This window comes from Hyperolius riggenbachi, chromosome 2 (genome assembly GCF_040937935.1).
Source record: "Hyperolius riggenbachi isolate aHypRig1 chromosome 2, aHypRig1.pri, whole genome shotgun sequence".
NCBI classification, from domain to species: domain Eukaryota; kingdom Metazoa; phylum Chordata; class Amphibia; order Anura; family Hyperoliidae; genus Hyperolius; species Hyperolius riggenbachi.
In genome coordinates, this window is record NC_090647.1 from 538757090 (window position 1) to 538780989 (window position 23900).

The 23900-nt window shown below is 48.1% G+C and overlaps 1 protein-coding gene across 4 annotated transcripts in view; it reads right to left on the reverse strand.

The window, feature by feature from the left end:
• The window catches only part of TMPRSS3 (transmembrane serine protease 3), a 114075-nt gene that overhangs the window by 15200 nt on the left and 74975 nt on the right, over positions 1-23900 (reverse strand). For 3 of the 4 annotated variants that reach the window (XM_068270726.1, XM_068270727.1, XM_068270725.1), the window contains 3 exons: positions 18124-18296; positions 10118-10213; positions 883-1025 (listed from right to left, as the gene is read on the reverse strand). In XM_068270726.1, coding sequence (XP_068126827.1) covers positions 883-1025; positions 10118-10213; positions 18124-18296 — 412 coding nt within the window. The remainder of the gene's footprint in view (positions 1-882; positions 1026-10117; positions 10214-18123; positions 18297-23900) is intronic. The other variant, XM_068270728.1, reaches the window with a different exon arrangement.

Below are 23900 nucleotides of genomic sequence, written 5' to 3' on the forward strand. Positions count from 1 at the left end.
AGCCCGCCCTCTCCTGGCTCTGATTTCCTGCTATGTATCCTCCTAGCAGGAAAGCAGAGCAACGAGGGGGCAAGCTTGGGCTGGAAAATACATCACAGAAGACTATAAACATTCCGGAGCAAAGCTAGACTGAATGCTCAGTCGGAGATTTTATCAGAGCTGATAACAAGAAGACTGAGCAGTGAAAAATGAAACAAAGAGCAGAGTAGATGTTTACTTTCATGTTCTCATTGATATATATGGTAAAATGCATGAGGGTGCTTCGTCTCTGGTTCTCTTAAAAGAGGACCTGAACTCTTGCACAGGACAGAAGGAAAACATAGAGAAATGCACCCTGTATGTATTTAGAGAGTTTAGCCTGTCTAATCCCCCCTCATCTGTGACTAATCACAAGTGTAATTTGATTTATCAGCTTCATGAAAGCAGGAAGTAGACACACTGCTAATTTTTTGCAGGATGTGAATCAGCTGTAACAAATAATTGTTTTTCTTTAAAGATTATTAAGCTGTTGCTTATCTTTTAGAGCAGAGAGGAAGTTCTGAGTTCAGGTCTGCTTTAAGGAGCTTGTGGACCTGGGCAATTGCTAAGTATACCCCTACAGCCGTACTGGTCCTGCTGCTGAAAATAGCCATATTTTAGTGTGATTGCCCCATTTGTAAATAAAAAGGACTAAAAAAAGAAAGTGTTGTTATTTTTAATAGCACTTTTACCTGCTGAACAGGCAGTTGTCGTTATAAATAGGCCCCCAGGTAAAGGCTGTGAGCTGATTCATTGTCCTGTCCCTGCAGCCAGTCTACTGAGGTCTGATAAGCAGGGAGGGTGCTGCCTATCAGTGCGTGTTTATTCAGCACAAGACTATGAGATGATGTCATTAATAATCACCTGACAGGTGTCCACGCCCCCCTCCAGGAAACCGGCACACAGCATGGACGGCTTGATCACGCCCCCATAGACATACTTGGTGTTACACACTCTGTTGGATATGAGGGGGACACCGGCGTAGTCCATTGTCTGCGAGGTGTCACCTGAGAGACAAGAGCACAGTGTTTACAATATAACAGGGGGAAAAGTCCTTACTGACTTTTGGTGGGGGGGTTCTGTACTGACTTCATAGCTCCCAACTGTCCCTCTTTTGGAGGGACAGTCCCTCTTTCCTCCTCTTTTGTCCCTCTTTCAGGACTTTGTCCCTCTTTCTATGTAAATATATGTATTTCTGTACTGAAAAATCTGCTTTATTGGCTCTAAACTTTATTCCCATCCTTTAAATTGATATCTATGTATATAATAGGCTAAGTGCCTCAACCTTCAAACAAGAAGAAGAAGTACTTTGCATGAGAAAATTTATGCGTGCTCAAACACCAAGTTTAAGGCCTCTTTTCCACGGACTGTTGAGCTGTGTGCTCAGCAAGCAGTTACCAGGCAGCAGTGAGCAGATACCAGGCAGCAACAAGCAGTTACCAGGCAGCAGTGAGCAGATACCAGGCAGCAACAAGCAGTTACCAGGCAGCAGCAAGCAGTTACCAGGCAGCAGTGAGCAGATACCAGGCAGCAACAAGCAGTTACCAGGCAGCAGCAAGCAGTTACCAGGCAGCAGTGAGCAGATACCAGGCAGCAACAAGCAGTTACCAGGCAGCAGCAAGCAGTTACCAGGCAGCAGCGAGCAGATACCAGGCAGCAACAAGCAGTTACCAGGCAGCAGTGAGCAGATACCAGGCAGCAGCAAGCAGTTACCAGGCAGCAGCAAGCAGTTACCAGGCAGCAGCAAGCAGTTACCAGGCAGCAGCAAGCAGTTACCAGGCAGCAGCAAGCAGTTACCAGGCAGCAGCAAGCAGTTACCAGGCAGCAGCAAGCAGTTACCAGGCAGCAGCAAGCAGTTACCAGGCAGCAGTGAGCAGTTACCAGGCAGCAGTGAGCAGTTGTGAGAGTTTGAGAGCCATTTCACTGCCTATTCACAGTCCATGGAAAAGGGGCCTTACCCTAGCAAGTCTGACATTGCAAATCTGGCCTAATTGGCTATTCATGAGGCAATGCTCATGCAAATGCATGCACAAACCAATACCACAAAGCAGTCACCCTGCTACATGCTGCATTAGCACTATCCGGCTTAGTGCACACCAGAGCGGTTCGGCAGCGTTTTGCGATCCACTTGCGGCTGCGGATACGCTTGGGTAATGTATTTCAATGGGCTGGTGCACACCAGAGCGGGAGGCGTTTTGCTGAAACGCATACTCCCGAGGTGAGGCATTTTCTGCCTCCAATGTAAAGTATAGGAAAAGCGCAAACCGCTCTGAAAAACGGCAGTTCAGAGCGGTTTTGCAGGCGTTTTTGTTACAGAAGCTGTTGAGTAACAGCTTTACTGTAACAATATATGAAATCTACTACACCAAAAACGCTTTACAAAACCGCAAAATGCTAGGTGAAATGCTACAGAAAAATAAGAAAAAGCGTTTCAAAATCTGCTAGCATTTTGCGGATCTGCTAGCAGTTTTTGGTGTGCTCCAGGCCTCCAGGAGCGCCACGGGGAGGATTCCCAATGCCCCCTTTTTATACAACTGGGGGGACCGCAGGGTCCCAGTCTCTCTTACTGCCTGGAAACCACAGCGGCACCCCGGAGGGGGAGGCTGGGTGGCGTGGATGACCCCCCCCCAAGTGTGGCCAGCGCCGGGGAGAGCTGTCTGCACCCACCTCCCAAAATTAAAAACAGGCACTTACCTTAACGTCCATTGCGTTCTGCTACATGCGCATTAATTTGGGGGCACCACATGAGAAAGGAGAGAAGCATGGGTCACCCCGAGCTTTAGAGCTCAGGGCTGGCTCACATACAGCACTCCAGAGAGGGGGGGGGGGAGGACAGGCGCACTCACTCCAGGGTTCACACCACCGGAGCAAGCCATCCACCACCTGCCTCCAAAGGATACAAACTGCACAAAATGCTTTCCATGAGAAAATTAATGCGCATGTAGCAGAACCCAATGGACGTTAAGGTAAGTGGCTGTTTTTAATATTAGGAGGTGGGTGCGGACGGCTCTCCCCAGCGCTGGCCACGCTTGGGGGGGGGGGGGGGGCGGCTGCGCCACCCAGCCTCCCACTCCGGGGTGCCGCTGTGGTTCCCAGGCAGCAAGAGAGCACTTTGCAGTATTGGTTTTTTGACCCTGCATATTTTGGCATGCGAAAGCAAATGCATGTTTGCATGAGCATTGCCTCATGAATAGCCGATTAGGCCAGATTTGGAAAGCCAGACTTGCTAGGGTTAAACTTGGTGTTTGAGCACGCAAAATTTTTCTCATGGAAAGCATTTTTTGCAGTTGTATCCTTTGGAGGCAGGTGGTGGATGGCTTGCTCTGGTGGTGTGAGCCCTGGAGTGAGTTGTCTGCGCCTGTCCTCCCCCCACCCCGGAGTATTGTATGTGAGCCAGCCCTGAGCTCTAAAGCTCGGGGTGACTCATGCTTCACTCCTTTCTCATGTGGTGCCCCCAAGTTAATGTGCATGTTGCAGAACGCAATGGACGTTAAGGTAAGTGCCTGTTTTTAATATTGGGAGGTGGGTGCGGATGGCTCTCCCTGGCGCTGACCACACTTGGGGGGGGGGGGTGCAGCTGCGCCACCCAGCCTCCCCCTCCGGGGTGCCGCTGTGGTTCCCAGGCAGTAAGAGAGCCTGGGACCCCGCAGTCCCCCGGTTGTATGGGGGCATTCGGAATCCTCTCCGTGGCGCTCCTGGATAGTGCTAATGTAGCATGAACTAATACCCGCAGGGCGATCGCTTTGCGGTATTGGTTTTTGGACCCTGCATAGTTTGGCATGCGAAAGCAAATGCATATTTGCATGAGCATTGCCTCATAAATAGCCAATTAGGCCGGATTTGCAAAGCCAGACTTGCTAGGGTTAAACTTGGTGTTTGAGCACGCATACATTTTCTCATGGAAAGCCTACTTCTTCTTGCTTCAAGGTTGAGGCACGTACTCTATTAGATAGATAGATGTGGCGTATGCTACGACGCGGGTTGGCTAGTATTTATTATTTTACAATGTTAATATGAAGGAAAATGAACCAGAATAGAAAGGACCAGTCTTATTAAATCTTTATGGTATGCGTGCCTAGGGGAGTGAGGGGGCGTGGTCAGGGGTGTGGCAGGGGCGTGGCTTAAAGGGAACCTTAACTGAACGGGGGGTAAAGAGTTTCACTTCTATTACCAGCCCCCTGCAGCAGTCCTGTGCCCTCAGAGCCGCTCTGGAATCCTCCGGTCCCCCGCTGTCACTTAGTTTCCGCATTCCACACGCGTAGATATGTGGCAACGCGTATTTTTGTACGCGTTGCGGTCCGCAACAGCGCTAATTGCAGTAGGGAATGCGACCAATAATACGCATGGCGGCCGGCCGACTGGTGAGTCGTCAAAAACGAAACTAAGTGACAGCGGGGGACCGGAGGATTCCAGAGCGGCTCCGAGGGCACAGGACTGCTGCAGGGGGCTGGTAATAGCCCCAGGTAAGTGAAACTCTTTACCCCCCGTTCAGTTAAGGCTCCCTTTAAGTGTCCCTCTTTCTCATCTCAAAAAGTTGGGAGGTATGCTGACTAACAGAGGGGTTCCGTACTGACTTATGAAGGGGTTCCATACTGACTTTCAGTAGCGTTCTTTATGGCCCTGATGTGATGTTATCAGTGCACTGACTGGAGATGACATAATGAGAGAGGCAGGTGGGGAAAGTGGCTGATAGGGTAATGGTCGAGGGCCCTTTTATACTGCCGCAATACGGTGTGGCATTTTACTGCAGGATAACGCTAGGGCAATGAAACCTTATGGGGCATATCACTCTACACGCAACGGAAGTCCCTAACCTAATGCGAGAGCATACCTACATTACCGTGCGGGTGACCTGCAGCAGACCAGAAGTAGTGTAAGTCTATGGCCACGGTTTTTTAATAAAATGACCGCTGCAAGTTTTACGCATCACGTATTTTAGCAAAATGCTTCCGCACGCGTGATCACTTTGGCCACAGGAAGTGAACGTCACTTCCTGCTTGGCCTGCTGCTTGACTGTGATTACTGTGCACTAACCAGGTAATCCCTGAAGGCATGTTTTTGGCGGTGCGGTCCCTGGACCGCTTTGCTACCACCAATATGCAGTGTGAAAGCGGCCTAAGGCATACCACCCAACTTTTTGAGATGAGAAAGAGGGACACTTAAGCCACACCTCTGCCACACCCCTAATCACGCCCCCATCACCCCCCTAGTAACACATACGATAAAGATTTCATAAGAAAAATACATTGTTTTATAATTCAAACCACACTGGTCCTTTCTATCCTGGTTCATTTTCCTTCATATTAACATTTTAAAATTAAGTAATATATCAATTTAAAGGATGGGAATAAAGTTTAGAGTCAATCAAACACATTTTTTAGCAGAGAAATATATATATATTTACATAGAAAGAGGGACAAAGTCCTGAAAGAGGGACAAATGAGGAGGAAACAGGGACAGAGGGACAGGGCTCCCAAAGAGGGACAGTTGGGAGCTATGCTAAGGGCTCTGCCTCTGGCATAGGAGACCAGGGTTCAGGTTTCAACCAGAACCGGGACAAGATCCTCCAGCACCTAAAGCTGAGACACCAAAGTGTGCCCCTCCATCCCTCCCACCCCAGCCGTCACACACTGATTGCTATTAGACTACGAGGCTCCTCCCCATCCCTCCCACCCCAGCCATCACACTCTGATTGCTATTAGACTACGAGGCTCCTCCCCATCCCTCCCACCCCAGCCATCACACTCTGATTGCTATTAGACTACGAGGCTCCTCCCCATCCCTCCCACCCCAGCCATCACACTCTGATTGCTATTAGACTACGAGGCTCCCCAGGGCCCCCAACACCTTAAAGAGAACCCGAGGTGTGTTTAAAGAATGTTATCTGAATACAGAGGCTGGATCTGCCTATACAGCCCAGCCTCTGTTGCTATCCCAAACCCCCCCTAAGGTCACCCAGCACTCTGAAATCCCTCATAAATCACAGCTGTGCTGTGAGGCTGTGTTTACATCTGTACTGTCAGTCTCAGCTATCCCCCGTTCCTGCATAGCTCCGGTCCCTGCCCCCGTCTCTTCCCTCCAATCAGCAGGGAGGGAAGGGATGCAGGCGGGGACTGGAGTTCTGCAGGAGGCGGGGAGAGCAGCAGACTGACACTATAGAGATAAACACAGCCAGCTCTGACAAGCTGTTTGTCAGCAGCGTGGCTGTGATTTATGATAGATTGCAGAGTGCAGGGGGACCTTAGGGGGGTTTGGGATAGCAACAGAGGCTGGGCTGTATAGGCAGATCCAGCCTCTGTATGCAGATAATATTCTTCAAACCCACCTCGGTTCTCTTTAATCTCTAGTTACCTGGCTGCAGTCACTGCCATGTATCCCCTTTTCTTATTTCTATATGCTTCAAACACAATAGGGGAATGATAGCTGAGTGAGTTGTGCGCCCCCTCTTACACTGCACCCTGAGGCTGGAGCCTCTCTAGCCTCGGCCCGGCCCTGATCTCAACTCTTTCTAATTCAGTATGGCTGCACCTATTCAGTAAGGAGTTCTTGTGCAAGATTCCCAAACACTGCTACTGTGTTTGGTAGCGTAAATAAATGTGTAAGTTTGCATCAGCTATAACAAAGACATTTTTTTCTTAAAGGCTTCAAAGGTTATTATGCCTCTGCTTATCTTTAAGAGCAGAGAGGAAGTTCTGAGTTTCAGGTCCGCTTTAAATCTGAATTATTGCTAAATAAAAAATACAGCACGGCGTCAGGAGATGGAGCAGAACTCCGACACAAATTACATCTCTCCCCCTGCCTCCGTCTTCCTCTCGCTCGCTGAAACCTTTTTCGCCCGTCTCGCTAACTTTGCCACCTGCTGCGATACCACAGCAGCGGTGAGTCGGTAATAATACAGCTGTCGCCATGGCAACCGTGCATGATGCAATGAATTCGGCAGCGGGCATTAAGCAGAAGAATAAGCCGATTCTTAATCCCTCATTTAAATATCTTTCACAAAGGCTTCTGGAGCTGATCTGCCATTTCAATTATAAAGAAAGGGGGAGAAAAAAAAAAAGATTCCCCCCCCCCCCAAAAAAAAGACTTGTGCTAAACAAGAGGGAAGAATGTGAAGGGACGATGACGACGCGCAGTCCGAAGGTTTAAAATACTTGATGAAACTGGTATTAAGTCTGTAAAGGAACAAATAAAGGAAAAAAAAAACAATATGAATAAAAATAATGAAAAAAACGCCGTAAATAACACAAAGCCTATTGTGATGAAGGAACAGAGTGATCCTGGAGCCGCAGTCTCTTCGTACACGCCGCTCGCCGCCGGACACAAAGCGCTGGTAGCAGGAGGCGGCGATACACTGTCTGCGAATACTTTGAAGGGATCAGTAAAGAAGCTTCTGCGGAGAGGGGATTAAAGGGGACCTGTAGTGAGAGGGATACGGAGGCTGACATATGTATTTCATTTTGAACAATACCAGTTGCCTGGCAGCCCTGATAATCCTCTGCCTCTTGGTGATCATACATCTAGCGATTTTGCAGTCCGATCCACCATCAGATTTGGGAACTTTATCTAATCGGATGAAAATCAGTGCTGCAACAAGCATGCCCGATCAACTATGTCACTGTTTTCGGGCCAAAATCAGTCACGTGCGTGTTACATGTATGACGTCACACCCGTGCCACGTGCTATGTGTGGCAGCCCCGTGAGACGCGAATGTGGAAGAGAGCAGCTGGACACTAGCGGAAGTCAGACACGTGAGAGATTTGAAGGCAAGGTTACAGGGTGGCACATTAGCAGGGCTGGATTTTCCATAAGGCACTGTAGGCAAGTGCCTACAGGCGCCTTATGTGGGAAAGGGGACACCTCCTTCTCAGATCACTGAACTCAGGAGCTTACAGTCTAATCCCTGCCGTATATTTCTGTCCTCAGGCACTTACACCCTAATCCTTGTCTTATGTCACTAAGGATTATATGAGACAGTGATTAGAGTGTAAGATTCTAAGGACAGTTAGTGACAGAAGGCAGGGATAAGAGTGCCGAATATTTTTACTTGGGGGTGTGGCCTGAGTTCAGGGGTGGAGTTTTCAGGTGCCAGAACACCTGTGGCTACAGGCCTCTCAACTGTAAATCTGGCCCTGCACATAAGCATTTGGAGGGAAAGTGGTGGAGGACAGGGTATCACACAAGGCCAATTCCCGAGAGATTTTCTACTGAAGACAATTGGGAATCGGTCTGCTGTGTGTAGGCAGCCAACAGATATCTCTCTGATCATATTCCATCAGAGAGAGATCTGTCTCTTATTTGATCTAGCGATGTATGGGCTCCTTAATACTTTTAACCATAGACCCTGAACAAGCATGCAGATCAGATGTTTCTGACAAAAATCTGACAAGATTAGCCGCATGCTTGTTTCAGGTGCATGATTCAAACACTTCTGATACTGGAGTCATCAACAGGGCAGCCAGGCAACTAGTATTGATGAAAAGAAAATATCTGTAAATATGGCACCCTCCATAGTCCTCTCACTTTAAGGTTCCCTTTAAGAAAACATAGTAACAGTAGAGATTATACATGAAAAATCGTGATGTTCCTACATTGTTATTATCATTCCCTTTCTTTATTTCTGATGTTTAAAGTGAAACTTGGCCCCAGTTGCATTCCTCCATCTTGGATGAGGCAGGAAAGTTTTGCATTCCCTATCAGATCTTTATGCTGGGCAATACACGAATCGATTTTGCCGCTCGATTCTCTCACCCGTTCATTTCTGCGCTTGTTTCCGCAGGTGATTCTCTTATCTTCCGCTCGTTTTTCTTATCTTTTTCCATTGTCCTCTATGCAGAATCGAGCGCAAAACGATCAGGCGGGAGATCGGACGTGTCAGAAATTATCTATCAAGCCATCTAATTGGCTCAGAATCGAGCCGTGTATTCCCAGCATTAAAGTGACCTGTGATGTGATGAGATGAACATGCTTACATATAATATCAGTGCTACTTCTAACTTTCATGTGTTTATTTTTTTTATTTTTTTCCACTGTAAGGGTTAATAATCCAGGGTTATAAATCACAGATACTGTCCTTGGCTAGGTGGCTGGGGAACAAAGAAACTGTCTAAAAAAATGCACCCTAAACAATAATTAGTGTTTTGAAAGACAGGGTTTGCCTGTAGGGACATCAGTGTGATGGCCAAAACAATGAACGATTATTTCAGCCTCCAAAATTATTTATTGAATTCTCAAGGAAATTGTTTTTGTAGAATAAGGACTGTCTTTTGTGCCTGGATACTAATCAGGGATGGGCTTTCCAGTAGTAAACTACTCGAATTCGAAATTCAAATGAAGTCTAATGACTTCACCTGTGACCGCGGAATGGGGAGGTTAACTTACCCAGAAGTCTTTGGGATGTCTGCGTTCCATTATGTGCGATAGGCGTAATGAAAGCCGCATTCCGCCACACGCTTCCGTGCTTCCTCCTTCCGGCTTGAAACAGGAAGCGCAATAGTTAGTAATGCAATGCGGCTTTCATTACGCCTATCACACATAATGGAACGCAGACGTCCCAAAGACTTCTGGGTAAGTTTAACCCCCCCCCCCCCCCCCATCCCGCGGTCATAGGTGAAGTCATTAGACTTCATTTGAATTTCGAATTCGAGTAGTTTACTGCTGGAAAGCCCATCCCTGATACCGACAATTAGTGTCCGTGCTCCGTGTTCTTTGAAACATCTAGATATTTTGACAAATCTCATAACTTGATATATTATTTAGCAGACATATTTAGAGCCGTGCAAGTGCTCCTGGCCAATTTATATTACCACACTTTTTATTTCTTACTTGTTACAGTTTTCTGATTTGAATTAGTATTGTTGTAATGTGCATTTATAGCAACTTGTCACTAGGGGGCAGTCAGTGTGAGACAAGAGGACTTCTGCTTTCAGTTTCTATATTTTCTACTAGTAGAGAGAGGTTAAAGCATTCCAAGAATTTACAGCACGAGTTCTGTCGACTGAGGTCTAAAGCAGAGCACTTATCTCTAACAGTATAACTCTATTGAAGCTGCTAATGGAGTAAAAAAAACTTGGATAACAGAAGTCAGCAAAGTTTAATTTACCTCCATCTTCTGTAGCGCCCCATCCGGATATCCAGCAAATTTTACCCTCTGGAAAGTCTTCTCCATAGTTTGGTAGACAGATTGGTTGTACTAAATCTGGTGGACAAAACATAATCAAATAAACAAAACATTTAAAGGAGCACTACTGCAAAAAAAATGTAAAATGTAAAATACATAAATAAAATGTACACTTCTCTTAGAGTAAAATGCACAATAAATTACTTTTCTCCCATGAATGCTGTCACTTACAGTAGATAGTAAAATGCTGACAGGTCTAACAGATTTTGGACTAGTCTCTATCCTCATGGGGGTTCTCAGTATTTCCTTTCTTCTTTACATAACACTCCCTGGAAAGGATCTATACAAAGATGCTGGTCAGCTTCGCTAATCATATGCACATGATTCTCGCACTTGGACCGAGCAACTGCAGTTCAGTAAGTGCTTTTGTAATTATAGAAAACTCTGAGTATGCCCCAAGAGGCGATGGACTACTTCAAAATCTGCCAGATCTATCAGTGCATTTTACTCTGAGAGAAAAAAACATTTACTGTCTATGTATGGATTATCAAAAGATATCACACCTTATCAAAGTTAACACGTCTTATCAGAGTAGTATAGCGAGCACTACGAACCCGCAGGGGCTCAGGGCAGGACGAATGCCATTGCCAATTAGCAGGCATAAGTGCGTAACGCTCGCTATGCTACTCTGATAAGCATACCTCCCAACTTTTTGAGATGAGAAAGAGGGACACTTAAGCCACACCCCTGCCACATCCCTAATCACGCCCCTGACACACACCCTAGTCATGCATACCATAAAGATTCCATAGGAAAAATATGTTGTTTTATAATTCAAACCACACTGGTCCTTTCTATCCTGGTTCCTTTTCCTTCATATTAACATTTTAACATTAGTAATATATCAATTGAAAGGATGGGAATAAAGTTTAGAGTCAATCCAACACATTTTTAGTAGAGAAATATGTATATTTACATAGAAAGAGGGACAAAGTCCTGAAAGAGGGACAATTGAGGAGGAAAGAGGGACAGAGGGACAGGGCTCCCAAAGAGGGACAGTTGGGAGCTATGTGATAAGGCGTGTTAACTTTGATAAGGACTTTGATAAAGTGTGATATCTTTCATAAGTTGTGATCTTTGATAAGGTGTGATATCTTTCATAAGATGTAATCTTTGATAAGGTGTGATATCTTTCATAAGATGTAATCTTTGATAAGGTGTGATATCTTTCATAAGGTGTGATCTTTGATAAGGTGTGATATCTTTCATAATGTGTGATCTTTGATAAGGTGTGATATCTTTCATAAGGTGTGATCTTTGATAAGGTGTGATATCTTTCATAAGGTGTCATCTTTGATAAGGTGTGATCTTTGATAAGGTGTGATATTTGAGTTATCACGGTTTTAGTGAATCAAGCCCCAAGTTTGTTTCTATGCAGAAAAGCGCTCGCGTTTTTTCACAGCAGCTAATATAACTGACAGAGAAAACTGACAAAATGTGCAGAATTATCATGCAGAATGCCAGTTTTTTTCTGCATGCAAAAAAAACACACTAAGTGTTAACTAGCCCATTATTTAACATGAGTTCTCAGTTTTTCTGCGCAGAAAATGTGCACGAAAACATTTAACGATTGCCAATGACTTTAATGAATAAAAAGCAATAGAGAACGCTTAGAAATCATTCATGCCCCATTTCGTAGTCCTACATATAAATGTATATGTGCCGAGGGGTATATGAGATATTCCTCATAGAAAGGGGAACTTGAGATGATCTGACCCCTTAGCAGAGGGTACTTGATAAGCACCGGCTTCAACAGGGAGGCAGGTGACATAGAATGTGAACCACTGTGCTTGTAGTTAAATAGTTACAGTACATAAACTGTCCACAAGATGGCAATCTATGACATAAGTGGCGATTTCCTACTGTTCCTGAGCTACTGACAAGCTAATTGGTACGTAAATTGTAGAATTAAAGTGAACCTAAACTAAATTAAAAAAAAAAAGAGGCTTCTATCAGCCCCCTGCACCACATCGGCTGAGTTGCGTTTTCGATCAACTGGCCAGTCGATGGCCACAGCGCAGCCCTGAGCACGCGCGTACTCTATAAGTCAGGGTTGGATTTACCATAAGGCACTGTAGGCACTTGCCTACAGGCGCCTGATGATGGAAAGGCGGCTCACTCCCCTCCCAGAGCACCTCCATCCCTGTCCTGCCGAGAGTTACTCACCCTGCTCTCTTCATTCCACTGATGAGATCTCCCTTCAGTCAGGGGAACCTCTAGCTACATAATACTGAGGGTACCTTGGGTTACCTAATACTTGGGGGCACATCTAGGTACTTAATACTAAGGGTACTTCTGGCTACCTTACACTAACAGACACCTGTAGTGTCTATGACAGGCAAGGGAAGTAAGGGAGAAGTGACAGCTGGGCCAGCCAGCACACTTGTGGAGGGCGGAGTCTAAAGCGCCAGGACATCTGTGCCTATAGGCTCCTGTGAGGTAAATCAGGATCTGCTATCAGTAATCTAGCTGGGAACGTCCTGCGCATTCGCTGTAAGAGAACATCTCATACTGAGCAAGCGCAGGACGCTTCCGTTTTGTGTTGACGCGGGCACAGAACGGCTGCAGGAGGCTGGTAGGAGCTAAGTTCATTTAGGTTCACTTTAAACAGAAAATGCAACTTGTGCTGAAGGAGGATCGATTTTTACAAGTTTCAGTTTAAAGGGTTACTTAAAGAACAACTGACGTAAGAAAAATATGGAGGTTGCCATCAGGGCCGAGCCTGGGCGGGTGCTGCGGGTGCAAGGCACCCAGGCGCCTGCCTCTGAGAGGCGCCGCCCGGCCCCGCTCGCCCGGCCCCGCTCTCCCCCTGTGGCCGCCGCCGCTTCAAGCTGCCTCCCTCTAGCCGCCGCGTCAGACCTCGATCAGGCGGGCGGGCGCTAGGACCTAGCACGCCGCACTGATATGCGGAAGTGACATCACTTCCGCATATAGAGCGGGTGCGTCCGGCGCCCTTTTCCTGGTCGGGTCGCCCGCTGATTGAGGTCTGACTGAAGCTGCTGAAAGGTGAGGGGGGAGCGGAGGAGGGAGCGGCGGCGGCGGGGCGCGCTCCTGTCACTCACTAGCTATCGTGGGCACAGATACCACCTGGCTACCTATCCTGGGCGCACATACCCCCTGGCTACCTATCCTGCGCGCACATACCCCCTGGCTACCTATCCTGGGCGCACTTACCCCCTGGCTACCTATCCTGGGCGCACATACCCCCTGGCTACCTATCCTGCGCGCACATACCCCCTGGCTACCTATCCTGGGCGCACTTACCCCCTGGCTACCTATCCTGGGCGCACATACCCCCTGGCTACCTATCCTGGGCGCACATACCCCCTGGCTACCTATCCTGGGCACAGATACCCCCTGGCTACCTATCCTGGGCACACATACCCCCTGGCTACCTATCCTGGGCGCACATACCCCCTGGCTACCTATCCTGGGCACAGATACCACCTGGCTACCTATCCTGGGTGCACATACCCCCTGGCTACCTATCCTGGGCGCACATACCCCCTGGCTACCTATCCTGGGCGCACATACCCCCTGGCTACCTATCCTGGGCGCACATACCCCCTGGCTACCTACCCTGGGCGCACATACCCCCTGGCTACCTACCCTGGGCGCACATACCCCCTGGCTACCTACCCTGGGCGCACATACCCCCTGGCTACCTACCCTGGGCGCACATACCCCCTGGCTACCTATCCTGGGCGCACATACCCCCTGGCTACCTATCCTGGGCGCACATACCCCCTGGCTACCTATCCTGGGCGCACATACCCCCTGGCTACCTATCCTGGGCACAGATACCCCCTGGCTACCTATCCTGGGCACAGATACCACCTGGCTACCTATCCTGGGCGCACATACCCCCTGGCTACCTATCCTGGGCGCACATACCCCCTGGCTACCTATCCTGGGGCGCACATACCCCCTGGCTACTTATCCTGGGCGCACATACCCCCTGGCTACCTATCCTGGGCACAGATACCACCTGGCTACCTATCCTGGGCACAGATACCCCCTGGCTACCTATCCTGGGCGCACATACCCCCTGGCTACCTATCCTGGGCACAGATACCACCTGGCTACCTATCCTGGGCGCACATACCCCCTGGCTACCTATCCTGGGCGCACATACCCCCTGGCTACCTATCCTGGGCGCACATACCCCCTGGCTACCTATCCTGGGCGCACATACCCCCTGGCTACCTATCCTGGGCGCACATACCCCCTGGCTACCTATCCTGGGCGCACATACCCCCTGGCTACCTATCCTGGGCGCACATACCCCCTGGCTACCTATCCTGGGCGCACATACCCCCTGGCTACCTATCCTGGGCGCACATACCCCCTGGCTACCTATCCTGGGCGCACATACCCCCTGGCTACCTATCCTGGGCGCACATACCCCCTGGCTACCTATCCTGGGCGCACATACCCCCTGGCTACCTATCCTGGGCGCACATACCCCCTGGCTACCTATCCTGGGCGCACATACCCCCTGGCTACCTATCCTGGGCGCACATACCCCCTGGCTACCTATCCTGGGCGCACATACCCCCTGGCTACCTATCCTGGGCGCACATACCCCCTGGCTACCTATCCTGGGCGCACATACCCCCTGGCTACCTATCCTGGGCGCACATACCCCCTGGCTACCTATCCTGGGCGCACATACCCCCTGGCTACCTATCCTGGGCACAGATACCCCCTGGCTACCTATCCTGGGCACAGATACCCCCTGGCTACCTATCCTGGGCACAGATACCACCTGGCTACCTATCCTGGGCGCACATACCCCCTGGCTACCTATCCTGGGGCGCACATACCCCCTGGCTACTTATCCTGGGCGCACATACCCCCTGGCTACCTATCCTGGGCACAGATACCCCCTGGCTACCTATCCTGGGCACAGATACCACCTGGCTACCTATCCTGGGCGCACATACCCCCTGGCTACCTATCCTGGGCGCACATACCCCCTGGCTACCTATCCTGGGGCGCACATACCCCCTGGCTACTTATCCTGGGCGCACATACCCCCTGGCTACCTATCCTGGGCACAGATACCACCTGGCTACCTATCCTGGGCACAGATACCCCCTGGCTACCTATCCTGGGCGCACATACCACCTGGCTACCTATCCTGGGCGCACATACCCCCTGGCTACCTATCCTGGGCGCACATACCCCCTGGCTACCTATCCTGGGCGCACATACCCCCTGGCTACCTATCCTGGGCGCACATACCCCCTGGCTACCTATCCTGGGCGCACATACCCCCTGGCTACCTATCCTGGGCGCACATACCCCCTGGCTACCTATCCTGGGCGCACATACCCCCTGGCTACCTATCCTGGGCGCACATACCCCCTGGCTACCTATCCTGGGCGCACATACCCCCTGGCTACCTATCCTGGGCGCACATACCCCCTGGCTACCTATCCTGGGCGCACATACCCCCTGGCTACCTATCCTGGGCGCACATACCCCCTGGCTACCTATCCTGGGCGCACATACCCCCTGGCTACCTATCCTGGGCGCACATACCCCCTGGCTACCTATCCTGGGCGCACATACCCCCTGGCTACCTATCCTGGGCGCACATACCCCCTGGCTACCTATCCTGGGCGCACATACCCCCTGGCTACCTATCCTGGGCGCACATACCCCCTGGCTACCTATCCTGGGCGCACATACCCCCTGGCTACCTATCCTGGGCGCACATACCCCCTGGCTACCTATCCTGGGCGCACATACCGCCTGGCTACCTATCCTGGGCGCACATACCGCCTGGCTACCTATCCTGGGCGCATATACCCCCTGGCTACCTATCCTGGGCGCATATACCCCCTGGCTACCTATCCTGGGGACATATATCCCTGGCTATATATTCTGGGGACACTGTCTGTTTGTCATTATGTGCATTTACTGGTGAAAATCTCTTATGTGCATTTGCTGGTGAAAAGCTGTCTTCTTATGTGCATTTGCTGGTGAAAAGCTGTCTTCTTATGTGCATTTGCTGGTGAAAAGCTGTCTTATTATGTGCATTTGCTGGTGAAAAGCGGTCTCTTGTTATGTGCATTTGCTGGGGAAAAGCAGTCTCTTGTTATGTGCATTTGCTGGTGAAAAGCTGTCTCTTGTTATGTGCATTTGCTGGTGAAAAGCGGTCTCTTGTTATGTGCATTTGCTGGTGAAAAGCGGTCTCTTATGTGCATTTACATGGTGAAAAGCGGTCTCTTATGTGCATTTACATGGGGAAAAGCTGTCTCTTATGTGCATTTACATGGGGAAAAGCTGTCTCTTATGTGCATTTACATGGGGAAAAGCTGTCTCTTATGTGCATTTACATGGGGAAAAGCTGTCTCTTATGTGCATTTACATGGGGAAAAGCTGTCTCTTATGTGCATTTACATGGGGAAAAGCTGTCTCTTATGTGCATTTACATGGGGAAAATCTGTCTCTTGTTATGTGCATTTACATGGGGAAAAGCTGTCTCTTATGTGCATTTAGTGGGGAAATTTTGTCAGTAAGAATAATCTTTTGTCAGTAAATTTTTAGGTATTTGTCAGTAAAAAAATAACGTGAAAGGTTGGCAACACTGGCAGGCTGCGCGGCGCAACGGGAAAGATACAGGCAGCCCACCTTGGGCTTGGCGGGGGGAGGAGCCTACGACAGCGAGAGTAGGGTGGCTGCAGGCAGCCATAAATACGCAGTGTGTGACTGCGTCGCACTTGCAGAGCCTCTCAGCCTGAGTTACTACAGAGACTAGCAGACTCGCAGGAAGCCAAAGGCAGCCAGGAGCAAGCCCATGGAAGAGGGGTAGGAATGGGGTATCACATGCATGCGGAAAGAGGTGGAAGGTGTGGGTGTGATTAGGCAGGACACTGGTGTGGTTATGTGGTTGGGCGCGGTAAATTTAACCACTCCCATAGGCGCCAGAGAAAATCTTGCACCCAGGTGCCAGGCACCCCAGGCTCGCTCCTGGTTGCCATATGTTTTTTCGTATTAAGCAATACCAGTTTCCTGGCAGCCCTGCTGATCTATTTGGCTGTAGTAGAAACAAGCACGCAGCTAAACCTGTCAGCAGGGCCGGCCCTAGACTTTTTGCCGCCTGAGGCAAATTTAGGAGAAAATTGCTGACGCCCCCCCTCCCCCCCGTGGGTGCGGGGGGTCCGGCCACCGAGCCGGAGGGGGTATTGGGCCTAGCGGTGGGGAGGGGGGTCGGACCCCCTCCCTCGCCTGGGTCCCCCGATCTGCGCTCCCCCCCAGCTGTAATTAGGAAGCAGCCGCTTGCAGATCGTAAGAGGCACGGGCGGGGAGGACTCACCTTATCCGCGTTCCATCGTGCGCTCCACTGACGTCACTTCCTGCATCGCCGTCCACTTACAATACAGTGGGCGGCGATGCAGGAAGTGACGTCAGTGGAGCGCTTGCTGGAACGCGGAAAAGGTGAGTCCTCCCCGCCCGTTGCCTCTTACGATCTGCAAGCGGCTGCTTCCTAATTACAGCTGGAGGGGAGCGCAGATCGGGGGACCCAGGCGAGGGAGGGGGTGTCCGACCCCCCTCCCCACCGCTAGGCCCAATACCCTCGACATGCCCGCTACCCCTCCGGCTCGGCGGCCGGCCCTCTCGGGCGGGTGCCGCCCCTACAAGTTTGCCGCCTGAGGCAAATGTTTCACCCCGCTTCATGAGCGGGCCGGCCCTGCTTGTCAGATGTCAGAAACACTTGATCTGCTGCATGCTTGTTCAGGGTAGAAAAGAAAAAGAGTCTTAAAAAAATATGACTGCGTACCAGCCAGGCCGATTGCATTTTGCTATCAAGAATGGCACCGTCCTTATTCCTCTCACTTTAAAATTCCTTTAACAGCAGTCCTTAGTATCTCCACTGAAGAAAGCTGTCTATGGCACAGGCAGGCTGTGATTCTTACCGCTAAAGGTGAAGGGCGTGGCCAGTTTTATCAGGGCGATGTCGTTGGACATGGTGCTGGATTTGTACTTGCTGTGGTAGATGATCTTCTCGACCAGCACGGAATTGGTTGCAGGCTCTAACGGTTGATTGACCAGACCTACCTGCACACTCCAGGAGTCGGGGAAATACAAACTGCAAGATAATAAAATGGAGGCAACACTAAAGTGGTATGAAACTCAAAAATACATTCTTGCTCTAAAACATTAAACACAGGAAATATTGAATATACTGTAAAACATAAAAAGTCTGGTTTAATGTCATGCCAAGGTTTATTTACACTTAATTGCAGCTATTTGATAAGATTGCCTGTTGCAGGACAAAATATCAGATTGTCTTATAAGTAAGTAATTGCAGTGCAAACAAAGTAGAGAACATTCTCTGCTTTCATGCCCCTGATTTTCTGCGTTGTTTACACAGTTAACTACTTCTCAACTGAGGGGTTTTACCCCTTGACCACCAGAGCAATTTTCACCTTTCAGCGCTCCTTCCATTCATTCGTCTATAACTTTATCATTACTTATCACAATGAAATGAACTATATCTTGTTTTTTTCGCCACCAATTAGGCTTTCTTTAGGTGGGACATTATGCCAAGAATTATTTTATTCTAAATGTGTTTTAAAGAGAACCAGAGGTGTGTTTAAAGAATGTTATCTGCATACAGAGGCTGGATCTGCCTATACAGCCCAGCCTCTGTTGCTATCCCAAACCCCACTAAGGTCCCCCTGCACTCTGCAATCCCTCATAAATCACAGCCATGCTGTGAGGCTGTGTTTACATCTGTAGTGTCAGTCTCAGCTGCTCCCCCGCCTCCTGCATAGCTCCGGTCCCTGCCCCCGTCCCTTCCCTCCAATCAGCAGGGAGGGAAAGGATGCAGGCGGGGACTGGAGTTCTGCAGGAGGCGGGGAGAGCAGCAGACTGACACTATAGAGATAAACACAGCCAGCTCTGACAAGCTGTTTGTCAGCAGCGTGGCTGTGATTTATGAGGGATTGCAGAGTGCAGGGGGACCTTAGGGGGGTTTGGGATAGCAACAGAGGCTGGCCTGTATAGGCAGATCCAGCCTCTGTATACAGATAATATTCTTCAAACCCACTTTGGGTTCTCTTTAATGGGAAAATAGGAAAGAAATGTGGGGAAAAAATGTATTATTTTTCAGTTTTCGGCCTTTATAGTTTTCAAATAATGCATGCTACTCTAATTAAAACCCATGAAATGTATTTGCCCATTTGTCCCGGTTATAAAACCGTTTAAATTATGTCCCTATCACAATGTTTGGCTCCAATATTTTATTTGGAAATAAAGGTGCATTTTTTTTCAGTTTTGCGTCCATCCCTAATTACAAGCCCATAGTTTATAAAATAACAGTGTTATACACTCTTGACATAAATATTTAAAAAGTTCAGTCCCTAAGGTAACTATTTATGTATTTTTTTAAATTGTAATTTTTTTTTTAATTACAAAAAAAAAAAATTGGGGAGTGTGGGAGGTAAGGAATTTTTTGTGTAAAATTAATTTATTTGTATGTAAAAAATGCTTTAGGGTGTAGTTTTTCTATTTGGCCACAAGATGGCAACAGTAACTTTTTGTTTAATGCAACCTGCAAGCGTCCTCCCTGACGCTTGCAGGAAGTACTAGGAGGCTGAGAAAGTTTTCTTTTTTCACAATGATCGCGCTGCTTAGCGGAGAAGCAGCGGATCATTGCGGGGCTTAGATCAACGGGAATGAATTTTCCCGTTCATTGATCTCCGGGCGAGCAGCCGGCGGCGTGTTTATGAGCGGGAGTGCGCGCTAGAGCGAGCGGGAGCGCGGGCAGCGGCGGGAGCGCGGAAAGTACGTATTTCTCCGTCCCTGGGGGTGAAAGTATGGAAAAAGGGACGGAGAAATTCGTACGAGTGGGGGTAAAGTGGTTAAGTATTATGCTGGGTACATACAATGCTATTTTCCGTCCAATCGACGGGAATCTGACACTTCATTTTGTCAAATCCACTCTGCTCCCGTTCGATAACGGTATCGTATTTCTGAAGTTACCACAAGAAAATCTATCCCGTTATCGATCCAGAGCAGTGTGGGCAGGTACACACGATGCAGCTCCCCGTCAGTCGGACAGGAAATTGCATCATCTGTATCCAGCATTAGCCAAACACAATCTACCTGATCAAATCCCTCCATCTTGTTTCAACATGAAATCTGTGCACACACTGCCTGCTGTGTCTCCCCATCCCCCCTGCCCCGTGCAGAGGGTAGGCAGCAGAGCTTACTTGTACATTTCATCTGTCCACCGTCACGTGTCTTCTCTCCACCGCCGGGCGTTCCTCCCTGTCTCTTCTCTCCCTTGGGCACCGTGTCCCATGGCTAAATGCTAGAGATCTAACACTCAGGGCTGGAACCCACTAGAGCGATTTTGTGAGCGTTTAGGGAGCGATTCAAACCGCTAGCGATTTCCCTAAACGCTCAGCTAATGTTAATGGATGGGCCAAATCCCACTGGAGAGATTGCGATTCTCAAAATCGCAAACGCAGGACATGCAACATTTTTAGCGTTTAGCGTTAGCGTTTCTGCAATGTAAAGTATATAAACGCTGGCATAATTGCACGTCAAAACCTACGCATAGCGATTTCGCTAGCGTTTTGAAATGACTACACACTGTAAAAAAAATAAAAAATAATTGAAAGGACTAATCAGAGTTAAAAATACTAATCGCTACACAAAGGCGCGTTGAATCCGACTACCGGCATTTAGTGGCACTTTATTTGACCTGAGGAAGTGGGCGAGTTCCCACGAAACGCGTTGCCTGTGCTTTTTTTACTAATAAATATCCATTCCTATATGGGTGTGTCATCATGGAAGTAAGCCACCTCATTTATTTATATTTGAGTTGCTTTTAATGTATTTTATTCACCTTGGGCGCCTCTTTACCCCCTTTTCACTGTGTCTCATCCGTGGGGTGCTCCTACACCCGACCACTGGTGGTCTCTGTCACTATCTAGTTTGCCAGTGTGTAAGAGTTTTTTCAAGAGAGCGACCTTCGCCAGGTCTCCTGGTACCCCGAGTGGAGTCGGGTTTGTGCATCTCCACCTGCCTGCAGTGGTCGGTTGCTCTTCTGCAACCCACCTTTGTGAGGATTATTTTCTTTCCATAGGGTGTACATACTCATCCTCAACCTTCCTGCTATGGATACATTCACACTGCAGCGGTTGCGATTTCGATCAATCGCAGACGCACTGCATGCAGCGTTTTGGGGGCAATTGCTCTGTGATTTCCATTCAATTGAACGGGAATCACAAGCAAGAATCGCGAGATTTAAGTTAAAATCGCGATGGCGAGCCGAACGCGATCGCGGGCTAGCAGCGCACCGAACACTGAGTGTGAACTAGCCCTGCCACTTTTTAAAGTCGCTACCAAAATCTCCAGAAAACTCTCATGAAATCGCTTACAAAGCGGTCATACAAAACTCTAGCGATTGCGATTAGCGATAGCGAATTGCAGTGGGTTTCAGGCCTAAAGCCACTATGGCATGTACCTTCTGTGACCACTAGAAGCCTCTAGTGGGTTGCCTGTAGTATTTGTAACGTGACACAGGCATTCCGGGAGAGAAGAGCCCCAGAGGTGAAAAGAAGACATGGGAGAAAGCAGAGGCAACAGGTGAGAGTAGCTCCGTTGCTGCTCCCGAAACTGAACACCGCTAGACAGGGACGGCCCTACCATGAAGCAGATATTCAGGGCAGCAGACTTAAAGGAATACTATCGATACCCAAGTGTTCTAAAATGACAATGTACGAATAATGTCTAAGTAGCCGTGTAAACATTTTCCTACTATTCATGTTAAATATCAGAGGCAAAAGCTGTAATTTATTGAGGGTAGGATTTAGCTATATTGGGACAAATCAATTGCAGAAGGGGTGTCTGCTTCAATGCACAGCCAGAGTTGCATATCAGACTACAGAAAGCAAATATCAAACATATCAAACTCTGAAAGCAAAAACAGTATGAAAAGCTGTGACAATTAGTTACATTTCCTCTGCTCTCTTCAGACACTTCAGTCAGAAACAGAGCTCCCAACAGCTGCAGCTCCTGTGTCCTGTCTCTCTCTGTCACACACAGAGCTACACATAGAGTTAACTGATCGAGTGTGAGGGGAATTTCCCCTCTCCTCATGGCTCAGTCTGCCTTCAGTTTTTGCATCAGTAAACTTTGAATGTATTTTGCTAACAGTAAACAAAGAAGTTGCTACTAAAATGTATATACCAGTACTTAGCAGCACTTCCCAAACAATTCCTGTGTCAATTGAAAAAAATATGTGAATCGATAGTATTCCTTTAAGGGGGCAGCATCAGCTCTACACTAAGATGATCTTTTTCAGTCTCTCCCTCTGTTCTACTCTCTGTGTACGCTGGCACACCCCTTAATTAAATATGCACTGCTCTCTGCTAGCCCCACCTCCTCTACATGTGCTGTTCCATCTTCTGGTTTCCTTGCAGTTTATTGCTGTGAATGTATGACTGAGGAAAGCAGGCCGTCAAGTGATATTCTCCATCTGCCTCGGAAAACCAAATCTATCGTTTTTGTACGAAAATCGTTTGACTATTATTTGTTTGGGCATCGATTTCCCTCTTCTTCTGTCTCTATTTTTTTTTTTTTTAAACCGCCGTAGTTTTGCTTTAAGGATTGTTAAGTTGTTAGGCAGAGCGGCTTTACACTCTAAGCCTAGAATTCACAGAGATTTCTGCCTCTGCAAATTTTATACTAATTTTACAGAGTGTTTGGTTTTATGTATTTTCCTCCAAGATGTCAAAATCCTCTATCCCCCCCCCCCCCCCCCTCCACCCACTCGGTCCCTACTGGCCTGCGCTCACCCCTCTCCTTCCCACACTCCCTCTCTCTCTCTCGCTCCACGCACCGCGCCGAGGAGTCTAAAAATAATAATAATCCTCTGCGTTTTAATTGAAATGTCATCGGGGGATTATCTCTGGTAGCAAACTCCGCTGTGCAGAGAACTGGCATCGGCTCTGAAATTTCACTAGGAGGGGATTATTTCATTGCCTGGCCTTTAAAGTGATGAGATGACATCCACTTAAGAAGATGCAAGCCCTCGTGGTCCTCACGGATCTATGGGGATCTCAATAAACAGAGGACGCTGCCTTGTCAAACGTATCACTACGTAATCTAGTTTGTGGCTCTAATAGTCGGAAGCAGGAAATTTGGGCGCATGTGGCAAGTGGACAAAAAGAGCGCCGCCATTGACTCTCATGTTAAATATCATTTAACGGGCGCCCAATGGGAAATTTGGGGTCCCGGTGAATAATAAGGTTTACAATGGGTGCCTGGCGAATAATAACGTTTACAAACATACTTACCATAGTTATCATTTCTATCTATGTAACGTTTAATAAAACGATATTATCTGGAAAATACAAATACTCATCAAATAACTAAATATATTGATTTAATAAATAATTTGATAAACGATATGGGAGTTTTGAGGTTAGGCACTACTAGGGGAGTTTTAAGGTTTAGTAAAGTTTGATAACTAAAACGATATTATCTGGGAAAATACAAATACTCCTCAAATAACTAAATATATTGATTTAAAAATAATTTAATAAACAATATGAGAGTTTTAGGGTTAGGCACTACTAGGGGAGTTTTTAGGCTTAGTAAAGTTTGATAACTAAAACAATATTACCAGGAAAATACAAATACTCCTCAAATAACTAAATATATCAATTTAAAAAAT